We start from the raw sequence: 26,753 nt of genomic DNA, 5'->3' as shown, positions 1-26,753 counted from the left end.
AAAAAAAAAAAAAAAAAAAAAAAAAAAAAAAGAAAAAATAATAAAATATAATCTTAACTCTACGCGTAGTAAATATATTACTCGGTATTGCTTTTCGTTTCTGATGTGGCTCGACATCTCCTAGACGCAAACACGTGCGCACACCTACCTTCTTGCCTACCTTTTACGCTCTCGCGTAATGGATCTTTAAGAATCGACCTCGTATTGTCCACGTTGATGTATAATATACGCACGTCAAATTCAACGTACGAAAGCACCAAGAAAGATTGAGCACCGCGCATGATCGCAGATTAAGAATGCAATTTATACGTGTTGGTTGGTTGATAAGGTACGCGTGTTAGTGATCGTATGATGATGTGTATGCGTGTGTGCGTTGTGTGTAGTATCGTTTTACTGGCCCTTGAAGAAGCGAAGAATGGAAAATCATCGCTAGTTTGACGGACTGACCTGTCAGCTACGTCGTTTCGAAAACCTCGATACATCGTGATTTTATTTTTATTTCTTCTTTTTTTTTTTTTTCTTTTCTTTTACTTCCCCCCTCCCCTTTTTCATCAGACACGTTTTCGAATATATGGCTCGCACAGTCGGATCTCTCCACGCGCAGCCATTAAACATCACCCGAACACGCTCGTTAAGAGCACCTCTTAAATTAATAATATTTATATATATATATGCCTCGTTGGAATTTTTTTTCCGACAGCCGTGTAAGCGCACGAGAGAATATGATGAAATCAAGAAATCTAACAACGAGTTCAGGTACGTCGACACCCGATCGACGTCGTCAAACGATCGACGTTGGAGGGGTTGAACATTTTTTTTTGAAAGACATTGTCGAAAGACGAATAATATACATCGAACAATCGAGAGAAAATTTAACGAATTTTTCTCATCTTGAAATTTATTCGTTGGTTAAACGACACAAATGATAAATTCGAATTTTTCATCAACCCATCTTTTCCTCCTCCGCCCCTATTCAACATCGTCATTTTTCATCAAGCGTGTCAACGAAGAACGGTTCATTCGATCGCGAAAACTCACTTCGATTCGAGCTCGTAGCCTGTCACGTTGACGTTTCTTAAGGCACTTGAAATGCTAATTTTCCTAGACGGGGCCTTTCTAGAGAAAGAAAATCGATCGCGTCCAATTCCTTTTTACTCCGTTTTCCGGATGGGTTCACCTTCCTCGCTTGGAAAAATTGTATAGGTTTCTTTATTAATACGAAAAAAACACAATTGCTCTTTTTTTCTATCTATTCTTCGCGCCTTTGGGAATGTGTGTGCGCTCGTTTTTTTTTTTGGAATAATCGTCGTCAGCCTTGAGAAAAATCTCTCACCCGAGGCGTTCGAAACGTATTGGAATGTGATTGAGCTTCTTGAAAAAGAAAGAAAAAAAAAAAAAAAAAAAGAAAAAGGAAGAAACCTACGCGAATTTGCCCGAGACGGAATTCCGACGAAAGACTCGACGAGGTGCCCTCGGTGTAAGATAGGTGAAACGAGAGAGAGAGAGAGAGAGAGAAAGAGAGAGAAACGCCTCTCGGCCAAAATGTTAACCGGGAACAATATCGTTTTATCATCCAGTGTCGACAATTAGCCGAAATGAATCGTTCTCGAGGCGGAGATGGTATGCCGTAACGGGACGAAGTTGAAGTAGAATGTATCTCGTTGAGGAGCGTACGATCCGGCACGAGCTCGCGGTGAAAAAAAATGATAATGATCAAAGAGGGTGTCGGCATGACGTCAGTATGCATTTCTCATCGGGCGCGCTCTCCGCTCAGATTACTGACGGCTGCACACCGCTGAAGAAATCCCTTACAGGAAAGGTACAACGGTATCAGTCATCAAGATCCGTGGAGTGGCATCCTGGGTGGCACCTCGTTCATTTTCGGATTGAATTTCGCAATGACGATCGCGCGAAAATTATTCATACGGTGATACCGGGAAGGGGAGGGGGGCATGATCGATCCTGCGGGCCTGCTATTATTATTTAAGTATTGGTAGCTAGCCACGGGCCACGATACGACGAGATTGTAAAAAAATTTTGTCGGATAAAATGGTAAAAATGGCGATAATGGCGATGATCGGTGACGCGAGCGTTTCGACGAACGAATCTATGGACAAGGGTTGATTTGAGATTATTGAGAAGAAGGTAAAAGAGAATGCGAGAGGTGTTGGCATCGTAGTGAGCGCAAACGTGGGCTGCAATCGTGGCCCGTTTCTTATCGCGTTTTCTATTGCGATGCCTTCGTAATTAGGAATTTTGAATGTGAAAATGTCGTCGAAAAGTAAGACGAAGACGAGGCGAAAAAGCAGCGTGAAGAGTAAGGGGATGAAAGCAAGGATCTGTGGATGAAATAATTGGCAATAATTTTTCGTATTCGTTTCGAACGGGAGAATCTCTCGATCGAATATAATAGAAACGCTTGATATATTATAATATGTATGTGTATCTCTCACTGGTCCTCCGCAAGAGGATTCGAAATGGTCGCGTTATGAAATGTGTACAAGCACGAAGATTCGCGTGACTTAAGGCACTAACAGTATACTTAAGGCCTAACGCAATATTCTCTTCCTTAAACGTTAAAAGGCACTATTCCCTATCAAAATACAACACGTAACAAGTATTAATTTATCAATCTTCGCACTAATCTTAACACGTAGAGGTTCCTTTCTTCATCTTTTTTAACGATTATAAACTGGCTCTAGCATATACTGGCATCTTGTTCCATAATTTTTTTTTTTTTTCTTTTTCTTTTAACTAGCTTCGAAATAGTTATATGTATGTCTACCTTTAACCGCGTTGTTGCCGCAGTGGCAAAGGGTAGAGAGAGAGAGAGAGAGAGAGAGAGAGAGAGAGAGAGAGAGAGAGAGAGAGAGAGACAAAGACAAAGAGAAAGAAAGACAGAGAAAGCGGAAAAGAAAAGAGATAGAGAGGAAAGAGAGAGAAAGAAAAGAAATAAAGAGAGAGAGAGGGAAAATATATTAAACGAAAAGAAACAAAGATAGAAGTTCGAAGAAAACTGGGGAATGCTACACATTGTGTGCTATACGTAGGGAGACGTCGCGTTACTCAAGGTTTCTAAATTATTTACAAGCTCTTCGAGTTATCCGATTCTCGCGCGATACGTCTGGCGAAGGCCACGGGAAACTTTCTCTAGACGTAGCTCTTCGTAGGAAAAAAAAAAAAAAAAAAAGAAAAAAAAGATAGCCATTCTCCTACGATATTTTTATCATAATCAACAAACAGTCTCTGTAAAAATCACATTTTCCATTTACGTATTTTTTCCCACAAGTAGCTTCGTTTGAGAACATGTCACGTGACCGGTTTTACGACGCACAGAGTCGATGCCTTCGTACGATATGTTTCGATACAATATATATATATATACGTGTGTATGCAGAATTTTTCATCAATAATTTTCGTTTATATACGCATTTAGACTCGGTGCATCATCAATTGTACGATCTTCTCGTTTCTTTTTTTAATAATTTTTTTCCAAATTCACGAAGAACGTGCATTTTTTTTTTTTTTTTTTNNNNATTTTTTTTTTTTTTTTTTTTAAGAGAAATTCTTTCCTTGATTTTTATTCTCCTCGAGCACAGAGTTGCGTTTTTTTTTTGGTTGGTCTTCAAAATATTCTATCCTTGAGTTATCTCGTTTCGTTTAACAGATGCCAAAATAAAATGTGCAGAAACGTAGCATTTTTTTTTTTCATTTTTGTCATGACACGTGACACGCGTGTATATTTGACAAGGATACAAAAGCGTTTAAAAAATAATTCTCCGATCTGTTCTTTTCTCTTCTTCTTCTTTCTTCGTTTAATAATTGAGCATAATTTTGGCGTCTTGATTCGCGCCTATAAGTTTGCACCTTCTACTTTGGCACCTTGTACGTGTATGTGTGTGTGTGTATATATATATGTATATATATGTATGTGTGTGTGTACGCGGGTGGCCGAAATGATGTACCGTTTTCGCTTAAATCGGTACGATCGAAGAATCATTAGCACGATTGAAACGAAAGAAAGACACGTGGAAAAAGCATCGCAATGCGGTCGGATAAGCATACACAATCGTATTGCTTAATGCACACGTAATACTGGCTTTCAGAGCGTTCGAATTCCCTCGTTTTCTTTGAGAATTGAAAACGTCGATGATTGTCCGTCCCTAAACGCGAAATTCTTTGTGCATAAATCTGATAAATCGCTATCTCAATGCATTAAAAAATGTTTAACGATCACGATTTGTAGTTTATTTAACTGAGCATGCTAAGTCCCAAGCTCCGTCACCGGAGTTCGATATTCTCTTTTACTTATTTTACCGTTTAATTACCTTAACGATATTTACTTCATTTTCCCCCTTTACTGGCTCTATATTTTCGCAATATACGATACATATGGTGCTCTAGACTAGTTGAGCTGGCCTTATTTAACCGTACGAAAAAAAAAAAAAAAAAAAAAAAAAAAAAAAAAAAAAAAAAAAAAAAAAGAAAAAAATGAGAACAAACTGGAAAATACGAACAAGAAGTAAAAATTTGCTAAAAAATAAAAAAAAAAAAAAAAGAACAAAAATAACGCGTTTACCGCGTTCTAACTTGCGGAAAACCCATAGCAATCGATCTTCTCTTCTATGCAAAATTCTTTTTTTTCATCGTCGAAGTTATACTTCCCACGATGCCTCGTTTTCCTTAAAATACCACCGCACCACATAGAATAAATAAATTTTAATCAAATATCTTTAAATATCAACAATTCTTACACGCTACACACACCTTCGCTCTTAAATAATGAAAATTGAAAACAGAAATTCGTTCTCTCGTAGGAGGCGAATATTCAACAAGAACAAAATAAAGAAAATATAAATTCACAACGATTCACGTTTCACGATTGCTAGCAGGCTTGCGCTTTGCGCGATAATTGCAATGATACCTCCATTAGATTAAACTCGTAAAATCTAATGAACGATTCGTTTGCTTCTTCATTTTTTTTTTTTTCTCCTAGTTTCCGCCTCCGACTCTTCACGTTCGAAATGGAAACGATTCGAGTGCACAACGTGCGGAGGCTGTTTCAGGTCCCGAATGTAAAAAAAAGAAAAAAAAAAAAAAGAAAAAAAAATCAAAAGAATCATCTTCGTCGTCGTCCTCGTCATCGTCGTCGTCGTCGTCGTCGTCGTCCATGATCGCACTAATAATAAACGAGGTCCCCGCTTCCCGGGACGAGACGGGTGTCTCTCTTCCTCCTTCTTTCCTTCCTCGTTCCATTTCTTTTTTTTTTTTTTTTTTTTTCCTTCCATGGGCTAAGACGGTCCTTTTTATCAGTGCCTTTTCATGTGAAGCGATAAGTGGTCGCTCCGCGAGAACGATCGTTGGCAAAGATGGCACTTGAACGGCTTCTGGCCCGTATGCTTGCGATAGTGCCGCGTTAATTCGTCGGAACGTGCGAATTTCCACGTGCAACCCTCCCATGTGCACTGATACGGTTTCTCGCCTGCAACAGATCAGTGAAACTTAGTAGAGGGGAAATCATCGCACGGCTCGTTGAATTGAGAAACTAAGAAGCTAAGAAGGAGTCGTGAGATCGAATTTAAAGATATGATGCAACACTCTGATGTGTCTTAAGATTTTTGATAAGATGAGTGTGACATAACTTTGCACGAGGTTGTTCTTACGTAACAAGTATTGTGTTGTATACGGACAGACCGCCAATTTTCAAATAATTATATAAATTAATTAATTACGCAATGTATCTTAAAATTTGATTGAATCGTATTAAAATTGGAGAAATGTTGAACCGCTATAACTTCGAAGATAATTATTTCCAATAAATTAATGAGCGATCATTAGAAATGTAGAATTTTGCTCTTTAAAATGCTTTTTCTTGGTTCATTTCGATACGAATTCCGATTTTGAGATATTGTCGTGTAAAGGAAAGATTTTTCATTTACTTATCTCCGTTCTTGTCCCTTATTCGGATCTCCTCTTATTTGATTTCAATGATTCAGTGTCCACTGTTTTGTGATTTTAAATGCAATAAGTTGTTGTAATATAGAAATATAATTTAACATATTTTTTTGTACATCAATCGAATATTTGAATCCGCGTTTGCTATATGAAAATTCGTAGTCCGCTCTCTGACAATTTTATCGACACGCGCGATCAAATTGAAACAAATCAATAGAAACAAAACAAGGCCTCCATAGAATTGGAGTAAACGCGTGAAAAAAAGAAAAGAAAAAAAAAAAAAGAACTAGAATTGTTCCGCATTATTGTGTAATTGGCAACGGAGAAGCGTAAACGCGGTGAAACATAAAACCTCGTGCTGGATTCCCTTTAGATTTACTGCCTGATGCGTGTGCACACGTACGCCCGATCACTTTCATAATCTCCATAGCGGTTGGCCGCTCATTTTCTTACGCGGGAACGAAAGTCCCGCGTCCTTGGTCAATTTATAAGGATAAACCTTATGTTTTATGCCTTTTCAAAATTTACGATCCAACGAATATAATAATTGAAAAGTGACACCGGCCATTTGCCAGTCTTTACGCACCTGACTGGCTTCTAATGACCCTTCTTCCCGGGCTTCGTTTCGAAACAAGGTATCGTCTGTTCGACGATATCGAATCGCTCCGATCGAGCAAACGATTTATTTTATTAAAGAATCAAAATTGTGTGCTCCAGATAGATCGAAGGGAAGGGGTTCAAACTCTCCGTTATCACGGTTAACTCTCGATCGACACGCTCGTGTAGAGAAGAAGAGGAGGAAACACACACCAGGAGGATAGATCGTGCGTACACCCACTGTGAAATCGGACGATTGTTTCTAAAAGCAGCGTCGTTTTCATCCGTGGTAAAATACTCGTTCGACGATCGGCGATAAACATCTTTACCATACGAGACGATATCGTCCAATGTATTCGATACAAGGTACATTTCCTACGATTTAGCTAAGGTGACTCGCGCCGTTCGTGGGTTCGTTCTCTCGACTCTTATCGAGCCGCGCCCCTCCTCTCCCTCCCTCCCTCTTTCTTTCTTTCTTTCTCTCTCTCTCGCGTAAGAACCGTCGTGACAGCTGTCGCGCGTTGCAACGACTCTGGATCGCTCAGAAAACTGCCCATCACTCTCTTCTATTGTATGCAAGTCACCGAGCAGTATTTCTCGGTCCGGTGTTGTGCACGATTTGCCGAAGAAAAGGAGCGAGGAGAAGGAGACAAGCGGGGATACAAGCGTGTTCCTCGGAAGGTGGGAACGGCCTGGAGGAGAAAGGAGAAAGAAAACGAGAGTAAGAGGGCTTAGGGGGGCTGAAAACGTAGCCAGACGTCTGGATGTGGAAACAGGCTGGTCACAACTCGATTACGCAATCGCCATCAAGTTCAGTTTTCAACAGAGAAGACGAAGACGAGCCGATAGAAAATCGAAGTGGTCGGATCGGATACGCGATCGATTGGCGATCCCTATTAAGCGAGTAAGTCGACAATGGAACGATTCCATCAGAGCTTTCATCGACGAATTGGAAACCGCGCGTTTGATCGATGTATTCCTCACGCGTCACCTGCGAGTCTTGGATCTATCATCGAGTTGGACGTCCATCCTTCTCTTCTCCCGATTACATTTTTTTCCATGAGTTTCGAATAAGAGACATAAGTTGCATAAATCTGGAACGGAAGATCGACGGATCGGTTCGCGATCGGACAGAGAAATTCGTTGCAAGATCGCTGGTGACGGGCCTAGGTTAGGTTAGGATAGGATACGATGCATTGCACAAAGTAGATAATTCTTTTCGTATCGAGTAGGTATAAAAGTGGATTTCGATTAACACGCGTGGACGTTAAGACAGGCTGCACTTTCCCGAGAGTTATTGCCCCACGTGGATAATCTAAAATCGTGGCGTGGAACGCGATTCTTAACAACGCGACAACCGGCTCGATCGTTTTAAACTGCTATCCTAGACGATGCTAGATATCTAAATCGGTCGTTTTAACGTTTCAACGCCCATCGCTTGAATATTATTATGTAATTCGGTGGGAATACGAGGAACTAATGGCTGGTTAAAAAAGAAAAAAAAAAAAAAAGCCGACGTTGCTCGGCCGTTGCGTAATTGCGAGTAATTAGTCCATTTACGAGCGGCACGAACACGTACACGCGACGGGACGTGAATATGCACGCGATATCGGGCCGGTGTGCAAGCCACCGCCGCCGAGAAGGCATTAATTCTCCTGTTATTAATGCATTTTGATTGGATTTTTACGTTGGCCAGCGTTACGTTTATTGCACCATAGATTAACGCCGCGTTATACCGTCCGGGTCCATTAATTAACCGCAACAGCAAACTTAGCCACTCATTTGTAACGTCACTCTGATGTCGCGCCGCGTATAAATCCTCTCGTTATATTAAGCCAACGCGATGCGTGTCGATGCTTTTTTCCTTTTTTTCCTTTTTCTTTCTTTTATCGTTATTTTCGTTGCTTCTTCGGGGAGTTAAACAGGGGAAGATATCTCTCTCTCTCTCTCTTTCTCTGGAACATCTCTGCCTTTTTTCAAGTTTAATAGCCAAGCTTTAACGTCAATTGGAAATTGCACGGTTTACGTAAAACATCGGAAGAATGAATCGAAATCTTTGAATTGCGAAACTCGATCTAATCTGTGGTGGCGAAGAGAGAGAGAGAGAGAGAGAGAGAAAGAGAAAAGGTCGTGATCTCGTGAGAAATGGTAAGTTTAAATTAATGTCGTATATTAAAGTGAAAATTATCGATCGCGGGGGAAAGAAGAATTATATTCGGATACGGTTTGTTGAACCGGCAAATAGGTCAACGATAAACGTTAATTAAAAAGGACACGGGGCAATTAAACGTGGTTTTTGATGTGATTTTGCGATAGTCTTAACCATATAATGCCCTCTTTCCAGCAACACTTTAAGAGTTATAGCTTAATATTTGAACGTGAAAGAGAGAATATACTTTTAACGAGGAATTATTCTTAACGAGTTTACGAGAAAATCGTCGTGACATTTACGATTCTCTCTCCCGTTGCCGTATCGTTTCAGTAATGGAAGAAATTAGACGCTTTAATTCGTGAAACGTTTCGAGTCCATCAACCAAATGTGTCCCCATTGTTCCTGCCTTTTATTCGCAAGATATAACAAGATTTTTACGACCTACAACATTTAACAAAGTCCCCCTTCTTTAATCGACGTTACCTGGAACTTATTTTTTATTTTTTATTAAGATTTAATCGTTTAAAACGACAAATCCCATTATTACCCCCTCCAAATTGACGAACGATGACGTAAAAGTTTTTGACGAAGCGAAATAAAAGGACAACAAAGTAAGTTGTGAAATCTTCGTTTGTCGAAATGTTTACCTTCGAAATGTTTCACACGCGAGTCTATTATTTACAAAGCTACGAGGAAGTAGCTCTCCTCGACGAGTAGAGGTGAAATACGAACGACGTAAAATCGATATTTCACGAGGATCCTTCGAATGGAACGTATCGAGACGAAGCATCGATGACACATCGTGGACAGCGATATTTCGCCCCGAGTTGGATCGCTGGAGAGGCTCTTCATTATCGTCGGAGGATCTCCTAGACGGGTGATTAAGAAACTCGGTCGGATGTATCTTTGGCAATTATCAGAGACTCGAGACAGTGTGTTCGAGACAGTTCCTTGATACGCAATTATACGGGCGACAAGTGCTGCAAAGATGAATGAACCTTCCTCCCTCCATATTCGAGATGAATAAACTTTCCACGCGTCACCTGCGAATGATGAATGTTTTAGAAGAGACCCTGAGAGAGATCGCGCGATTGTTCCAACCGTATGTCTCGATTTTTATTCGCTTCTATAATCTTCCTCCCTCTTCCCCTCTCCCTCTCTCTCTCTCTACATACACCATCTCGTTACTGCAAAAGAAATTGAAATTTACCCAACAACCTCGTCCAAACTCCCTTTCACGGGTCTTAAATTTCCAAGATCCTTCATTTCCATCGTTCTATCCATTCGCTCGCGATATCTCGCGACTAATTCTACATATATAATTTTTATCGAGCCAGGTATCGAGCGCACGTCGAGAAAGATGGCGGATATAATACGAGCATCGAGCATGTTGGCTAAGAAAGAAAAGGGGAGGGGGAGGAAGGAAGAAGGGAATACCAAGTGGTGGGACTCTGCTGTCAACTCTGCATGGTGTCCGCCTAATGCTCCCTCGGAGCTACTCCCGCGGTGTGGTACCGCTTCTTGCAAATAACAACACTCGTTAGCGGTGCAAGAAATACAGCGGCGATGTTAATAACTCGCTGCCGCGCGATTCAATTTAATCGCGGTCATTACGAGCCATTCATTATTTAACGCCGTTATCGCGGTTTAATAAAATATAACACGGGGAATGGAAGGGGAGAGGAGGGGGGAGAGGTGCTCGCGCGCGTCGTTACTCGAATAAGCTTCGATTAACCGGCGGCGAGGGCCGATTCATCAACGGGCCACCATTAAACGGAGTTAGTCCGGGATTACTCTCGAGGAGGAGCCGGTTTCAAAGGGGAATTAAATAATCGGCCAGGTAGTCGAGTAGCGACATTTGTGAGCGCGTTGGCAACGATTTTAATTTCGTTTCTCTCTCTCTCTCTCTCTCTCTCTCTCTCTCTCTCGACGAGAAAGAGAATTCGAGAAATCGGAATTGAACGGTGGTCGTTACTATCGCTCGACTCGAGATGAATTTTGAACGCGTTAGTAGTGATCGAGGGAACATTGCTACCGTTGGGTTACTCCTGTATCATTCTCGAGAAAAGTATAGTTTTCGAGTTTATAAAATGATAGCGTTGGACTCACGAGGAAAAAGCTAAACGTAGTAATTATGTCTTTATTTCGAAGAAGGAGAAAGAAGAAAGGAGAAGGCGATAAAGATCCTCGATAATCACCGCGATTCCGATAATTGTGGCGAATTGCTCGTGGAAGGAGAACGGCCCGAAATCTCGTCCCATACTCGGCGAACCGAAGTAAAGGAATTTAATTAAAAAATCGTCCTCGATCTCGAAATTACGGAAGAAAAAATACGGATCAAAAAAGATGGGAAGAAAGATGGTATCTCTGAATGCATCGTTAATCATAGGTATCCATCGAAGGATTCATTGACGAGCAAACTCTCTGCTGAAACTCGTATTGTCTATCAACAGTCACGCCACGGTCTAATAAAATATTCATTTCACGGAGAGAGAGGCGAAATTTTGTTCGCACACACCCCGGAGGTAATTCGGGAACGCTATTACACTTTTGGATAATAATCAAAGGATTAAGTATTTATTAGCAAGGATCGAGGGGGAGGTGTGCAGCCAGAATGTTTGGCGTCAATCATTGGATCGTGAAAGCGTTATTACGAAGGGATGCATTTACCGCATTTATCCTCGTATATTTCGTCTTCTCTTGTACCGCGCAACGTAAATGTACGTGTGTGTGTATGTGTGTGTGCGCGCGCGAAGATACACGATATCGAAAGCGGTAGCCGCGGACCGCTATTACTCCATTATACAGTTTGCGAGCGGCACGATATAAATTCGATGCAAATTCGTACCGTGCGAGCCGTGAGAATCATCAATCATGGTTAGCAGGCTTCGTTTCCGTCTTTTTTCGAGTATTCGTTGTCGATTTCGGTATTGATCGCCTGTGGCAACGATGGAAATTTCCCACCTCGAGTGGATTCGAATTTCCAAATTCGAATCGTCTCGTTTCGATCGATCAAGGCGGCGAGCGTAGAGAGTTGGGTACAAGGTTCGAGATTACGGAGGAAAAGCACGACGGCGCCTCTGATAACCCCATTTCGCGCCGACCTTTCGGATACAATGGGTTATTCATACGAGACAAATTCCAACAGTCGGAGGAGCAGACGTGGCTCGATCGTTGCACGAGGTAGGAACGATTTATGCTTTGGAATGGTAGAAATTACAGTAATCAATGAATTGGCATTTCCCACATCCAGAGTGCCAGTATCCGCCGCCGTAAAGATATCTCGATGGCTGCGCGCATAATGCCGTGGTGTTAGAATGATGGATAGACCGTGCCGGTCCACGTCTCTACGACCGTGGCGCACACTCGTTGAAACAATTATTATTACCAAGCGCCGCTCTACCATATATATATATATATATATATATATATGTACGTATATACGTTTCTATCGTATACCATAGCCATTTCTGCCCTTTTGTATCGTGGTGGATTTCGTAAAACGACAATGGAACCCCGTAATGCGCGAAACGTGTTGGAATATACAGACTCTTCGTAAGGGATCGGTTCGAGAAACGTTTGGAAAAGTTTTATTATTAGTGGTCGAGTTGGAGAGTCGCGTAGAAATTTTCGTTTCAATAGGAGAAAAATTAAGAAAGTTTTTCGCCCGAGGAAATATGTTAATCGATGTGTTTAATGAATTCGATATGACGAAGACAGGAAACAAGACGTTCTCGAGTAAAAATCTCTAAACGTGTTTCCATTATTTATAAACACTTTCTAAAAAGTATGTAGAAATACGTTACAACAAAGTTATATATTAAGTGGCCTTAAAATGGATTGGGAAGGAATTCTATGTAAATTGTGAACGATAGATAAACAAGTTTGAAGAAAGTGGGGAAAGGTCGATGTGGTAACGTCGACGACACGAGAGTACATAAAGGCCGAGGAACGGCCGAGGAGACAGTAAGGAAAAAGGTAGCGAGTTAGAGAGAGAGATGTCCTTTAAATTGTTCTTGTTTCTGTATGCCATTGCGATCGATCTTGGTAAGTTTCCCGCTTTTCTTTTGTCCATCTTGTAATCCTACGTATAAAATTTGTCTAATTTCGGCCTAAGCGATCCAGAAACCGATGTGCGCACCGGGTAAAAGTTTCTTCGATGGTTGCAATACGTGCACCTGTACCGATAACGGAAATTACATCTGTACCATGGCTGCTTGCGAAGATTACGACCCCGAAACTGACACGTTCGTACCAGTGAAGATTTTAGAACCTCCGCCCGATTTTTGGCAAAATTCGTAATGTAACTATATATATGTGTATATGTATATTTCTGTCCGATATACGTTAAGACTACATCATTAAAACTAAGTCGTATTACGTAAACACGACTCGTTCCAGGAAGGACAGAAATTAAGGAAAAAAAAAAAAAAAAAAAAAAAAAAACGAACGAGGATACGAATCGAAGAGAATAAAAACGTTACGTTGAAAATTGAATAAATCTAAAGCTGATTCTGTATCGTATCATATTCCTCTCGTCGAGCGATCCAAGTCAATTGCGATATTTTTCCTTCGGGGCCAGGTTGAGCACCGCGATTACACCGCCGTCTTGGTTCAACCATGGACCAGACAAAAGATCCTGGTTCTCACGACCACGCCCTCTCCCCGCCGCCTCTGCGCTCCGTAGACGGCGGCAATGCCTTCACGAAGCTACCTCTATCCACCGGAAATTCCTCGAGCCGTGGCTCCTTCCACTCTGTGTGTACACACACGTGTGGCGGCGCGTATAGAAGCGTGTACAGCCACGGTGTGCTGCGACCTCTTCCACCTCTCTCTCTCTCTCTCTCTCTCTCGCGAGGCGATAATAAATGGCCGACTATGCACCAACGAAACGGGGGACGTGTTCTAAAAATGCATACTCGATGGATAGTATTCACGGTCACTTTGCCCGTACTATCGAATTTCTAAGCGGCTCCACGTTGGCCATACACGTTGCCCGTGCGAATGTCGAAGACCCCTGACCCCTCCCTTCTCGCTACTCTTTCTCCCGATCCCCCTTGAAAAACCCGCCGCTCTATGGGACGACGAATATGCTTGGCATTCGGCGACCCACCCAGACAGACTTCTTCCTTCCTCTCGGCCGCGAGGTGCGCGCAGAGCATCGATAAAAAAATTCCACGAATCGTCGTTCCTCGAGATCGACTTCTGCGCCGATTTTCCTCTCTCTTTCTCCGTCTCTCTCTCTCTTTCTTTCTCCACTAGGTGGAATCAAAGGCGGTCGATGAGTAATGGCTCGTGGTCGTGAACCCGTCCACGACGGCGACAACCGGCCATACGGTTATATATTATACTCTCAGGACGCATTATCGTTATCGAGACGGATCTAGAGATTCTATTTGTTAATAACGGTGTACACACTCGTCGAGATAACTCTCGTGGGAAGAAGAGCGGTCTAACGACCGGGGAGGGAGACGCGTTAATGTCGAGGGACCGTTGTTGCGAACCGAAAAGAGAGAATTCCCTTTTACCACCTCGGGTCACCTCACGGGGTATCACGAGGAGTAGTATCCTATCCTTGTTGGAACGTAACCGAAGAGGATCGCGCACGGCCGTTCAACCGTGGGGAATATTGTCCCAGCAATTAAGCCTCTCCGCTCCTCCTCTCGCCGCTCCTTTCTTCCTCGGAGCGTTACGCGCCTCGCTTTCTTCTTCTTCTTCTTCTTCTTCTCTCGGTTTAATTGTTTCGCGCACACCTCGCTCCGTCACCTTGGAACGGTTCCAACCGGTGAACCGATCCGCCTCGCGGCGAGAGGAAAGAAGGCGATGACGAACACTGCGAGGGCAGTGTTCTACGTCCGTGTGAGCGTGCGCGAATCGTCAACGGGATGAAACGGGTTGAAACGGGTCGACGAAAGTGGGAAAATTTGTGGAACTTATGGGAAGACACGGATACGATCCCTCTTATTTCTGGAATAATCGTTTTGACATTCAACCAGGAAAATTTCGTGGCAGTCTTCTCTTTAACGGTTACTAATTTTTCTCCTTTTCAACTACTCGTTTTAACGACTCGTTAAGCGTGGAAAGAAGAGGGAGGATGATGGATGATGGAAACGCGGTTAAATTAATCTACGATTAAATTAATCGGTAATGTTGAAGTTAAACTTACCGGTGTGGGTCCTCTTGTGAGCCTTGAGGTGGGAGCTCTTGGTGTACACCTTGTCGCAGCCGGCGACGTCGCATCTGTGAACTTTGCGCCTCTTCAACGCGTCGCCGCATTCGCCGTCCATCGCGAGGCTGCCGCCGTTCCCTCCGACACCGGCGTTCACCCTTCCGCCGATCCCTATTCCGCTCGCCAGCGCCGGACGCTTGTGGAACACCCTGAAATTTCCAACCAGCGATCCCCTCGAGAACACGGGATAAAACGATAAAGCTCTCTAAAGTCGAGGGGAGCGGGCTACGAACGAAACGATCGGGGGGATTCTCGGGGGAGGGGAGGAAGAAGAGGGAGGAGAAGAAGGTGGTCCCCTCCCTTTTTTGCGAGGCGTCGCGTTTCGATCCCCGCAGCGACGTCGATCGCAAAGGGCGAGAGGGTGGCAAGAAATTCGAAGGAGCCAGGATCGAGCGCCGCTAATTTCAATTCGGATATGGATAAGAAGACGTCTTCATCGTTATTTTATCTTTCCTTCCGAGTTTACCGATTTATTCCGAGAGGTGAACCAATGAATCGGACAAATCCGAGCCCCGATTCACGATGGATTTATACGGGAAGTTTTTGGTATGCATTATTCATCGATCGATGCGTTATGACCGGTTCGAAGGGAAGAAGGAGCGAAATTGGCCGCGACGTGAACCGATCGATGGAACAAATACACGTCGGTGGTATACCCATTAGGAGGGGAAAGAAACAAAAATCTTTATCTTACGAATCGAATATTGCCGAGAGAACGAGGAAAAAAGCGGCGGTCGTAATCCTCGCCGATTTCTTTCTTTCTTCCTTTTTCTTCTCTCTCTCTCTCTCTCTCTCTCTCTCTCTCTCTCTCTCTCTCTCTCTCTCTCTCAATATATATCATATATCAAGCGGAAAGAATAGTCGTGTAAAATTTAAAAGAAAACGGGTTGGAGAGGTTTTAATTTCGAATTCGCGGTCATTTAAGCGTAGCGTTAATTACGTAATTGTATTTTCTTTTTAGAAGCGCTAGTGCGTGCGGCTGTATAGTAGCGAGTATACTTTAAACGCGTTCATAAATCACGAGCCCCTTCAGCGAAACGCGCTCCATTTTGCACTCCATTCCCATGCATATTCATGAATTATTTGTCCATTATACCGCGGCCAAACGGGGGTAAACGTTGATACTCCATTATCGTTCGCGATTTACGCGCCGATTCATTACAATTTTAAACCGCTTAAAGCCCCGTCGATGGAGTGACTAATCGTCGTAAAAAAAGAAAAAAGAATAAAGAAAAACACATCGTCGAGAGACTCCGCGTTCCGTGAATCACGAACAGTATATAACCACCTGATGATAAACAAAATTTCTCCTTTCAACGGGTTGGAGAGTCATCGAGTCACCGATCACCAACGATCATCATCGGCCAAATCGTTGCTCGCAACGACATGCACAGGTTATTCAACTCGAGCAGGCTCTCGCTAAAAAGAAGCCGCGTCGAACCGATCAATCTTGGCTCGACACCCGGTGAAACTCGTTTCGCCGCCGAATTCGGTCGATTGTCTCTCTGCCCAACGGTTCGATCTTCCCGAGTAACCGTTCAACGATAATTCAAGGTATCGGGGAATTCGACGCACACCCGACGCGCCAATTTGCCCGGCCCATCGGCGAAACGATGTCGATTCCACGAATCCTTGCTGGTATTTTAATCGAGATTCAAAAGCCTCCGTAACGGAGGCGAAATTTAAGGGCGTTCTTAAATAAATCTTTGTCGCGCCTGTAAACCCTCGTAAACCGGCCCCCCTCGAATAAACAAAGTTGCGGACCCTGCCTTCCGTATCAACTCTCGTTCCGTATAAATAAACTTTATAACCGGGGAGGAGAAATTTTTTACACGCGTCGAGAATATATTCGCTGGCTACCGCGTCCAGAAAACTGGGCTTGAAACGGCATCACCGATGGTATCACTCACGCGTCCACGCATCGGGGGGAGAGGCCGTATTTTCATAGGGGCGACGAAGGCTGGCCGCCCCGTGCCCGCAGCTCGCCCGTTTAAACTGGCATAAATCTGCTTCCACTCGCGATACAATCCTCCCTTCCACGAAAGAAAGGAAATTCTCTCGCGCGATTTCCCAATTTCCACGAGATCGATTCGTAATTTTTTAATTGTGATCCTCCGATGATCGAGGATAGCTCGTTGAAAATTTCAAGGAGATCGGCTGGTATTTCGCGACAATTAATAATGGAAGAATGGAAGAAAGACAGGCGGCCGTTTATTCGCGCGGCATCCTCGAAATCATCCGCGGCGTGTACGTACGAGGAGAGGAGAGGAGAGGAGAGGAGGGCTATCGAATGGATCATTGTTTCGAAGCCGTATCCGTTGGAAAGGGCGAAGGAGGAAACTGGAAAGTACATTTGTCGTGAAGTATTGCCGCTGCGAGCTCGCGGCAGTTCCTCCGCAGGAGGGCCGCCGACATGCGGGTACCGATGTAGAAACGGTGCGTGTACACGTGCGTAGCCGTTCCGTCTCGCGTGTGGAAGTCGCGGAACGTGTGCACGGCAACATCGGGACGGAAACGGACAACCGAGCCGGCCAAGATTTACGAGGAACGCGAAGTATAACTATCGGTTAACGGCATTGGGACACGAGAAGACAGGCCTCGATCCTCCTCGATCGGATACGTGGTGACGATTTCACGGTACGAGTGATCTACGGACACGATCCACCACGGGCCTTATACCATTATTAGGAATCGATCCGCCAAAAAAGGGGGAATAACAACAACAACGAGTTTATAGTTCACGTCGAATTTGGATTTATTAGGTCGTTAACGGAAGTCTGAATCGTTTCTAGATGGTAAACAGTTTCCATAATCGAAACGGTCGAACGAGCGACATCGATTTAATCGTCGTTGGAGGACCGTTGAGAATTGTCGAGAAAATCTCTGATAAAGTCATTGGCACCGAGATCCAGAGGAGGAGGAGGAGGAGGATGGATCCAAAGATGGAAGGATGAAACCGTTACGTCATCGTCTGTCATCGTCTGCCATCGGCGAGACGAGGCAAGGAATTATTCCAAAGACTCGATCTTCGCGGATTCGATGAGGCGCGGTGTAACACACACACACACACATACATACATACACGTTGAAAAGAAATCGTGACGCGTCGTATGAAATGAGGTTTGTTAGCGTGCACCCGGGTGTCACGAGATTACAATGTTTTCTAACGTCGGCCGCCTTTCCGCCGAGATCGTACCCGCTCCACAATGGAAAACACACTCGCGCGAGAGCAAATTAAACGAGATTTACAACGGGTGCACGATCTCGTCCTATTAACCCTGGACCGTGGTGGTTGTACGTTCGATGAAATATGACGCCATATCCCGCGATATCCCGCTGTTTTTCGACTTTCGATTTCGTAAACCGATAATAAAGTCACTCCTCGTGCGACGTGTCCAGGATGATGCAAATCCTTCGCCGACTCGATGATGCGATTATTAAAAGAAAATGGAAAAGATAAAATTTCGAACAAATATTTTTCTCTAAATAATACGATCCTCGCCAATTTTTACAAACTTGTGACCGAACGGAGTAACGGAGCTCATCCTGTTCCCTCCCGGCCGAACGGAGAGGAATCCTAACGTATAGGACGTACGTGACGTGGAAGGAAGGTGTGTGCGGTTGGTCCACAGTTGCTACACATCTGTCAAGAGCGTGGAAAAGAAAAGAAAAAAAAAAAAGGGAAAGAAGCGGGGCGATACGATCGGTAAAAGTACTTACAGGGACGTTTCCTTTATCCTCTGCAACGCGAGGAGGGCCGCCGAGGGGGAGACGAAGACGGGATCGAGCGGTTCCATCATGCGGACCGACACGTCCCGCTCTCTATCCCTGTCCCTTTGCCTCTCCCTATCGCGATCCCGCTCCTTCTCCCGATCCCTCGTCTCCCTCTCCCTTATCCCCGATTCTCTGTCTAGCTGCCTGTGCTCGTTCTCCGTGCTCCTCTCTCGCACCCTCTCGCGTTCACGTTCCCGGTTTCTATCCCACGCCGTTTCGACCACAGGCGGCAAAGGCGGCGACACTGGAAACAAAAAATCGATGGAATATTAATTGAGCCGATTGTGTTACGTCTCCTTCGATTCATGCGCGCGGAGATTTCGCGGAATCGTGGATTATCTATCTACGCGTGACGCCTCTACGGGGATCGGATCGTGTGTCGAATGGATCGAAAGCGTTATTTACCGATATATATTATTTAAACTCGTCCCCACTCCCCTAAATTTCTCGTTAATAGTAGCTCCATTAATAGTGGTACGTTTCTTGGGTTTCAAAGAGATCGAGATCTGAAAATTCGATCCTTTCGAAAATATGTTCCGTAAAAAGCTGCGTTAGTTAGTTACGCGCAATTATCCTTGGATCGATTAAATCTTTTTCACAATGGTGTATATGTATATATGTCGTAAACGTTTCTTAAAGAAAAAAGATATATATATATATATTTGTTAAATTAATCGGACGATTTTGCAACTTTGTGGTTACGAAAGAAAATAATATCTACATGATTGCTCGTAAAAATGTATCGATGTTAAAAAGTTGTGTCGATACGCGATACGCGATTCCTATTGGCTACAGAGTATATGTATTTTTCTACGATCCTCGACCCCGTGACAGCACGATTGCTACGTTGCGCATCATTGCAGCGACCCGTGGCCGACAAGCAAACGTTAAACGTTCGTGGCATTACTAATTAATACGCGGTGGCCAATGGTCAATAGATTGGCGATCGATCGTTGCTATAAGCGGACGTGGAACGCGGAGTGTATCATCAGGACGGTTGTTTAACTTTTGACCGGTGTCTCGCCGCTATCTCTGCGCCTTTTCGAACGTCGCCGTCCCGATAATCGGTTCGTAACCGATATAAAATTATGATTTCCAAGGTTCATCTTGTTACTTGGTGGTAATGGCTCGTTTTACGATAAACGATCGTGATTAGCGTAACGCGAGTAATATCGTTATTCGTTCCGGGGAGGAAAAGGATTTTCTTCCGCGCGGAGGCGTTTTATAATTCAATCAGACTTTCTCTTCCTTCTTTGGAATTCTTCTCTTCCTTAATTACGACTTCTCGCGTCTTTTTTTTTTTTCCCCCTCCCCTCGTGTCGCGCCGATGTCCGTATCTTATCTACGTCCACCGATGGACGGAGTTTACGTTTCCTCGAAACGTTGTTCCTCCCCTCCCTCCGTGAAAACTTGGCGAATTCGATAAATTCGCATCGGTCACGAGACTCGTGTACGCAATTCGAGGGAGACACGAATGTATTATTGGGGAAACCGGTTCCACGGCGATTGATTGAAGAAAAAACGGGAGGACGGGCATTCGCAGAGGCAAGAATCTCCTCTCCTTTACAAAGACTCCTTTGTAAACGCTGCGCTCCTAAGATTTTATGATTGGAAATGTAATTAAATAGGAAACAATCCAATAGGCGAGAAAAAGAAAGCGAGTTCTTACGATTTTCGAAATAATTAAAAAAATAAAGGAATCGATCTTTCCCAAAGAAAATCCAAAGATCACAGATATATTCGAGAGATGATCGATCGATTTCGGAGTGGACAACGTCGATGCGGCTGAACAAGGCGGAATATTGCGTAACGCACGCACGCACGCGAGCGAGTATCCCTCGGTTGTTGGTCGTGAATCAACGAGCTGGAGATTTATGCAAACGGCCGTTTATGCTCCACCAGGCGCGCGCCATCCGACAGAAACGCGCTCGAACGCCGAAGATGCACGACTGGAAAACGAGCACCGTGATGCTCCCTCCCTCCCTCCCTCCCCGTGTTTCGTGGGGATTTGATGGATCGTCGGGGAGATTGATTTTTAATTGAATCGAACCCTCGTATTTCACCGACCGCCGACCTTTTTCAATTCGTGGCGTCGTAAATAGCCACGATTGACACGGCACGCACGCCCCGCTCTTCTCTCCAACCTCGTTCCGCGCTTCTTTCCCCTCCTTTTTTTCCTTTATCGAACGAGTTCCGCGCCACCAAATTCCCGTAATAACAAGAGGGAATTAATCGCTGTAATCGCGTCACGCTAGTCGAGCCGCGACACGCTCTCCTTTCCGTTCGGGCAGCGCGCATACAACGACGCGTCTCGACGCGTTTCCAGGAACCGCGTTTCGCTCCCTCAGCCTCCTCAGTGGAAAATTTCGATATAAAATCCCACAGATACGGATCTCGTGGCCCTCGTCGCTGGCTATGTTATCCGAGAGAGAGATCTCGCGAGGATTCCAATCGTATCGGAGGAATCGTTACTCGGTCTTGGGACACGTACCACTCGCGCGCGAGTAACAGAGCGCGCTATTATTAACCGTAATTTCCCTACCTCTCTACCTGTTTCGCTTAATTAGCCTTTGCTTTCCTGGGATATCTTTCCTTCCCTCTGCGATCCCCCGCCTGTCCTAGCCCAGCAGGCCGTTGTTAACTTTCCCCTAATACGATCGAAAAGTTTACGTTTTATTTTCTTTCTATTATTACATTCTTCTCTTCCGTTATCTATCACGAGGAGTTCGTTCCTTAATTTAATTCGTTTCGCAGTTTCCTCCTCTTCGCCTCCATCGTCGCCTCGCCCACGCGAGGTCAACCCCGAGTGTATTCATAATCCGCTGTTTCAACCGCGTTTCACCTTCCTTCTTCCCTCTCTCTTTCTCTCTCTCTTTCTCTCTCTCTCTCTCCCTATCCCCTCTTCTGGCCAACTCCTTTCTCTCGCGCATACACGCGCAAGCACGCCTCGATGACCCGGCCCCCGGGTGTACATTCGAGGGGGATAATTGATAATGTTAAACGCGGGGTTAATCCGCCGATTTATGAGCAGAGTTTCTACCGTGGATTTTTTTCGAATCTGGCAAATTGAGGGATAATAGGCGGACATTAATAGGCCCGATCGAACAGCGAAATATACGGGAGATAAGTGGGAATCGGCGGGTTACGGAGTCGCGCACGATTAATTCACTCGGATCCGGGGAGGTGAATTAATGCGCTCGGCTGGGCTGTTCAACGGACGCCACGCCAAGTTTTGACAAGTTTGCAAGGAAACGAAGAAAGCGTACGCGTATTTCAATGCCAGGTGATTCATCTTCTTCCAAAGTGAAATTTCCTCCTTGGAAATTTTACGAGTCGCGCGAGATTATATTTATATTCGCAATGAAATGAATGAAAATTCGTTTCTTCGTCGGGCAAGTGGCGTGAGGTTATCAGGTTGAAGGGAATTGTCAGCGAGGATTCAAAGCGGATTCGAGGGCACAATGGCCTCTCTGGCCGATCGATAATATTAATTAACGAGAGGGGAGGAGAAAAACTGGTCGAAATCGATAACGGTTTGGGTGATGAATCGTGGTTCTCTGGTAACCGCGGTAACCTGACGTGCAGCATCATCGATTATCGCGTACATTGTACGATCAGCCGGCTAGCGCGGAGAGAAATATATATATATATATATATATGTATGCTCGAACACGAAGACGAGTCAGGTGGGTGGACATGCCACCCGCATCGCGGAACTCGTTAGACGCGAGTTTTCAATTAAATTTCCGGTTTCGCGCGGCGAAACAGAGATTAGAGGTACTCTCGTACCGATTAATCGTGGATTAAGATTTCTCCCCTCCTTCCACATTTATCAATGTATACCTACGTGGTATTCGTGACGAAATTAAATTTTCCATAGAAAAATGTTCGCGCTGTGTGATGCGCTGAAATTCGTAACGCGATTGAGAGGAGGTTCGAGAAAAGTTGGAAGAGTTATTTTACCATGGAGTTTCGCAGTTCTTATTAAGGAGGGGGAATTTGTTAGAGATTAATACGCTCGAGAATGTGTAATTATTTCTTTACCCTTTGCTGTGTCCCATGGTGGTTCGTAAATTGGAAGCCTTTATAATTGAACCTCGTGGCAGAAACGTAAGGGAATGCATGATAATAAAATCGTGCACGTAACGGGCGATCATCTCTTCTCAAACAGAGTGCTTTATAACGTGTCTTTGTCATAATTAACCGCCCCCCTTGCGCGCGCTAATCGACGAAGGCGTGATTATACCGCGGTAGTGAAAGTAACGCGGAAACGTGTTCATTCGTGCACACGAATCGTCTCGAAAATAAGCGCTTAAATCTTCCCTATACACTTTATTCTTTATTACAGCCACCAGGTAAATAGCGCTTGTCGTAAGATCCAATTATTCTGTCTCTCCTTTATTTAAATATACCTTTCGTATTCCCGATTTATTATCTCAACTGTTCATCTTTCGCGAAAATTCTTGAATACCCGCCTGTAATCCAATCACACGATCACAACCCCGCCATTTACGAATTTCGTTCGCAAAAGTAAGGACGAAAGCTCGAAATCTCGGGGAGAATCTCGAAAGAGAGAGAGAGAGAGATATCCCGTTGTCCGCGTTTCGTGGCGCTCGCGGCTAGCCTCCGATTGTTCCGCCCACGCGTTACTCTCCACCTCCGCCAGCAGAGGTGGAAAAAGCGCGCTGCGATCGTTGATGGAAGAAAGTGTGGTTGGGAGCGCGGAAGTAAGGGCCAAGTTCGTAATTACAGAGGAGCGAAAAAGTTTCGAATCGGGCGCATTACAGGCCCGTTCTGTATTCTACCTTCCGGGCTGGAGAAAATGAATTATGCGCTTTCGATCGGGCGGACGAAAGTCTCGAGGTTAACGTCTTATTCGAATCGTCGAAGCCACGTCGTTGTTCCCCCATGATTACCAGCCGGAATCCCGGTGGAACCCCGCCGGTGAGAGTTTCGATTTTATGGATCTTGGAACGCGCGAAACTGTGCGAAGAAAGAGACGGGTCGCAACGTCGAATTTCATCATTATCACGCTTTTGCGTTATTATTTCTACGTAACGGGGAATGATTTAAATAATTCTGGGTTTCGGAATCGATGGGGGACTCTCGGTGTTCGAGACGCATTTGCATGTCATTAAGGAGGTTCGAGGAGACAGAGATGGAATTTATTTTAATCATCGCCCTCCTTATCATCGTTGGGGAACTCGATAGTTTGGAATTATTATATCGGCTTTATAAGTCTGAATTGCGTGACACACTTTTCGACGCATCCTCGCGCGTGAGTTATCGCCATGGGAAAGTTTCGTTCGTACGCGTTTCGAGATAACGAATCGATGCGATCGAATCCAACAATTAAAAATCGTCCGACGACTGTGAATCATCCTTTTCCATCCTGGAAACTTACTCTTACTCCCGAGCCCGACGCGAAGACAGCCACGTTAAAGAGGAGCGGCGAAGACAGGTCGGATCTCTGGCGATCTTTGTTATCGGCGGATCCATCCGGTCCTCGATCGTTAGGTGAAAATGATGGTTAAACGGCGCGGCCACGATCGAGCCACGACGATGAATCTTGCTCGTCATCCGGGACGTTCGTCGCGGATCTGCCCGCTTCAAGTCGGCCGGAGGAAGGTGTATAAATTGTCGAAGCGAGCGCCGAAGGTGGCGATACTCGATAAATCTATCCGGATCCGTGATAGACGAGTGGAGGCAGCAGGTTGGCCGGCCTGCACCGAGCTTGCCTCTCCAAGATGCACGATGCGTCTTTCGATGCACCTTCACCCGCGGATGAGCATCTAGCGAGCGACAGCCTCGTCGTGCCTCCCCTTTCAATCGTTTCCCCTTTTATTTAATTGCCTCCGCCATTCTCCGTTTCCCATTTCATTGCAATTCCATCCTTTCGATCCGTTCTTTCTTCGTCCTTTTTTCAACGATTCTTCGTCGAAAATTCCATCGTCGAAAAAATGTCGAGAGAGAGAGAGAGGGATTGGATGGAGAAGACGCAACGTTGGCTCGAGAATGGAACCTCGCCTTCTGTCGCGCAAATTACCATTGATCAACTCGACACAATGGCGTTCAATGGTTGACACGCGACAACCGGTCGATGCATCGGAAAAGGTCAGCCGCGTTGAGCGTCGCTGTCGAGCATTGTCGCAGGTGTTTAACCTTCGCGAGAACGGGCTCAGGTGTGTTTCACCTGCGCTCAACCGAGACTTCTCGCCTGCAATCTTCCCCCAGCCGGTCGATAAATTTCGCATTTTTCCTCTATATACTTTCCTCCTCGCTTCCATGTCGAATCATCATCCCACGGGATTCAATCTCTTCCTCCTTCCTTCTCTCTCTCTCTCTCTCTCTCTCTCTCTCTCTCTTTTTTAATCCCTCGATTTTCCCCTTCCGTCTCCCGCGATTTTCTGGCGCGACGACGAGGTTCGTGGCTCGAAAAGGACGGCGATTACGGGGATAATAAATTAACGCACACGACCTTATCGAGCCGTATAATTCATCACGGGCTTACGTGCCCGCTCGCTGGCCTAGGCTACGTGTACGCCTGTGCGATCATCCTCGCTTTTGCACATTAACCTCGTAAAACTCCGACCTCTACACCTGTGCAACGATCGTGCCAGAGATCGTGAAAGTTGTGGAGTGGACGAAAGAGTGCGCTCGTTATCTTTGAAACCTCGTTAAGGTTACGTATCTTTCTCGAATTAGAGGAATCGCACCCGTTTGATCCTCGGCCGAGTTCAACGCTCGGATTCCCCGTAACGCGACGAGCAAATTAAAATTCACCATCAAAGTGGTGCCAGAGTATCTGCTGAAAATCTCAAAAATCGAAAAAAGTAAAACTTGTGAAAAAAAAAAAAGTTTCGAAAGCTATTCGGAGCAACTTGATTGACATCGAAGTAGATACGGCCCATTTGATCAGACTCTACATCGTCTACAGATGAAGATCAACTGTTCTCCATTACCTCCAAAAACAGAAGTGCACTTGTGAAATCCTCCTTGCGATTCTCTGTATCCATAGATCGCAAAATTGAATTTTTGATCGAGATGGAGTCCAATCCCTCGCTTCGAATAACGTTCCAGCTCAATAATAATAGCTTCGTTAGAATTAATTAGACAGGTGTTTCCGGTGATCGATCGCGGGTTAAGCAGCGTCACCGACCCTTGAACCCCGTCCCCGACATGGACGATCGATCTTGAAACGCCTGTTTAAGAACACGACACGCTCGAGTTCGCGATAATCGAGATTCGCTTTCCACGTCGCCGTTTAAGGTAGCCGCGGAAAACGAACGAGTCGTGTCATTTTTTACGGGCAAATACACCGGCAAATACGTTAACCAGATATAATGATACAATCAATTAAGGGAGCTTGCTTCTTCTTCTTCTTCTTCTTCTTCTTAATGAAATCTAGTCGAGACGAGAGCACGTCGCGGATTAAACTTTCGTCACGGCTCGATCGATTTTCCAGTCCTCGGTCGGAACGCGATCTAATTTTACGGGTGTTCTCGCGGCGAGGAGAGGCCGATCTTTGCGGAATATAATCGGCAACGATCACGGGCTGTGGCTCGGCGCGTAATTCATGCGTTTACTCGTTACTTCGTAATCCGAGCGGATGGGTGTTGCGAGGCTCGAGGGTTGTTCGTCTACATCGTCTAAATAGAAATTCTGAACGTCGGGGTTACTCGTAATGGGCGGCCTCTCGGGCAAACGTGGGTTGCGGAGGCGAGGAATCCTTTAACGAGTAATTTCCTTAAATCTGCTCCGCGCGTGGACTTGGTGGGTGGACCGTGCTTCGAATTCCAGAATTCGAAGGTGTGTGAGAAAAATAGATCGAAACGAGGCAAAGATCGTTCGAAATGCCATCGATTGAATTTCCTTCGAAATCTGAAAAGGGAAAGGATTTTCAATTTTCTCTTGCTCCACTTCCCCCGATCCGAAAACGTCACACGCTCCAAAAAAAATTGAAATTGAATTTGGCGAGACGGGGGAACGAGGAAGGATGGTCGGTCGGTTAGATGTTTCCTGGTTAAATCGCGGCACGAATAAGAG

The 26,753-nt window shown here is 44.8% G+C and overlaps 1 protein-coding gene across 3 annotated transcripts in view; it reads right to left on the bottom strand.

The window, feature by feature from the left end:
- LOC122721088 (Krueppel-like factor 3) overlaps positions 1-26,753 on the bottom strand; it is a 241,667-nt gene that overhangs the window by 10,804 nt on the left and 204,110 nt on the right. Inside the window, exons 4-6 of one of the 3 annotated variants that reach the window (XM_043948346.1) lie at positions 18,654-18,951; positions 14,871-15,106; positions 4,991-5,482 (exon numbers count right to left, since the gene is read on the bottom strand). In XM_043948346.1, the coding sequence (XP_043804281.1) occupies positions 5,310-5,482; positions 14,871-15,106; positions 18,654-18,951 (707 nt within the window). In that variant the 3' untranslated portion in view covers positions 4,991-5,309. Of the gene's footprint in view, positions 1-4,990; positions 5,483-14,870; positions 15,107-18,653; positions 18,952-26,753 lie in introns of those variants that run through there. The other 2 variants (XM_043948347.1, XM_043948348.1) reach the window with 2 other exon arrangements.

This window comes from Apis laboriosa, unplaced genomic scaffold, assembly GCF_014066325.1.
Source record: "Apis laboriosa isolate Shangri-la unplaced genomic scaffold, ASM1406632v1 scaffold13_cov153, whole genome shotgun sequence".
NCBI classification, from domain to species: Eukaryota; Metazoa; Arthropoda; class Insecta; order Hymenoptera; family Apidae; genus Apis; species Apis laboriosa.
This window is presented reverse-complemented; position numbering and strand designations above follow the sequence as displayed.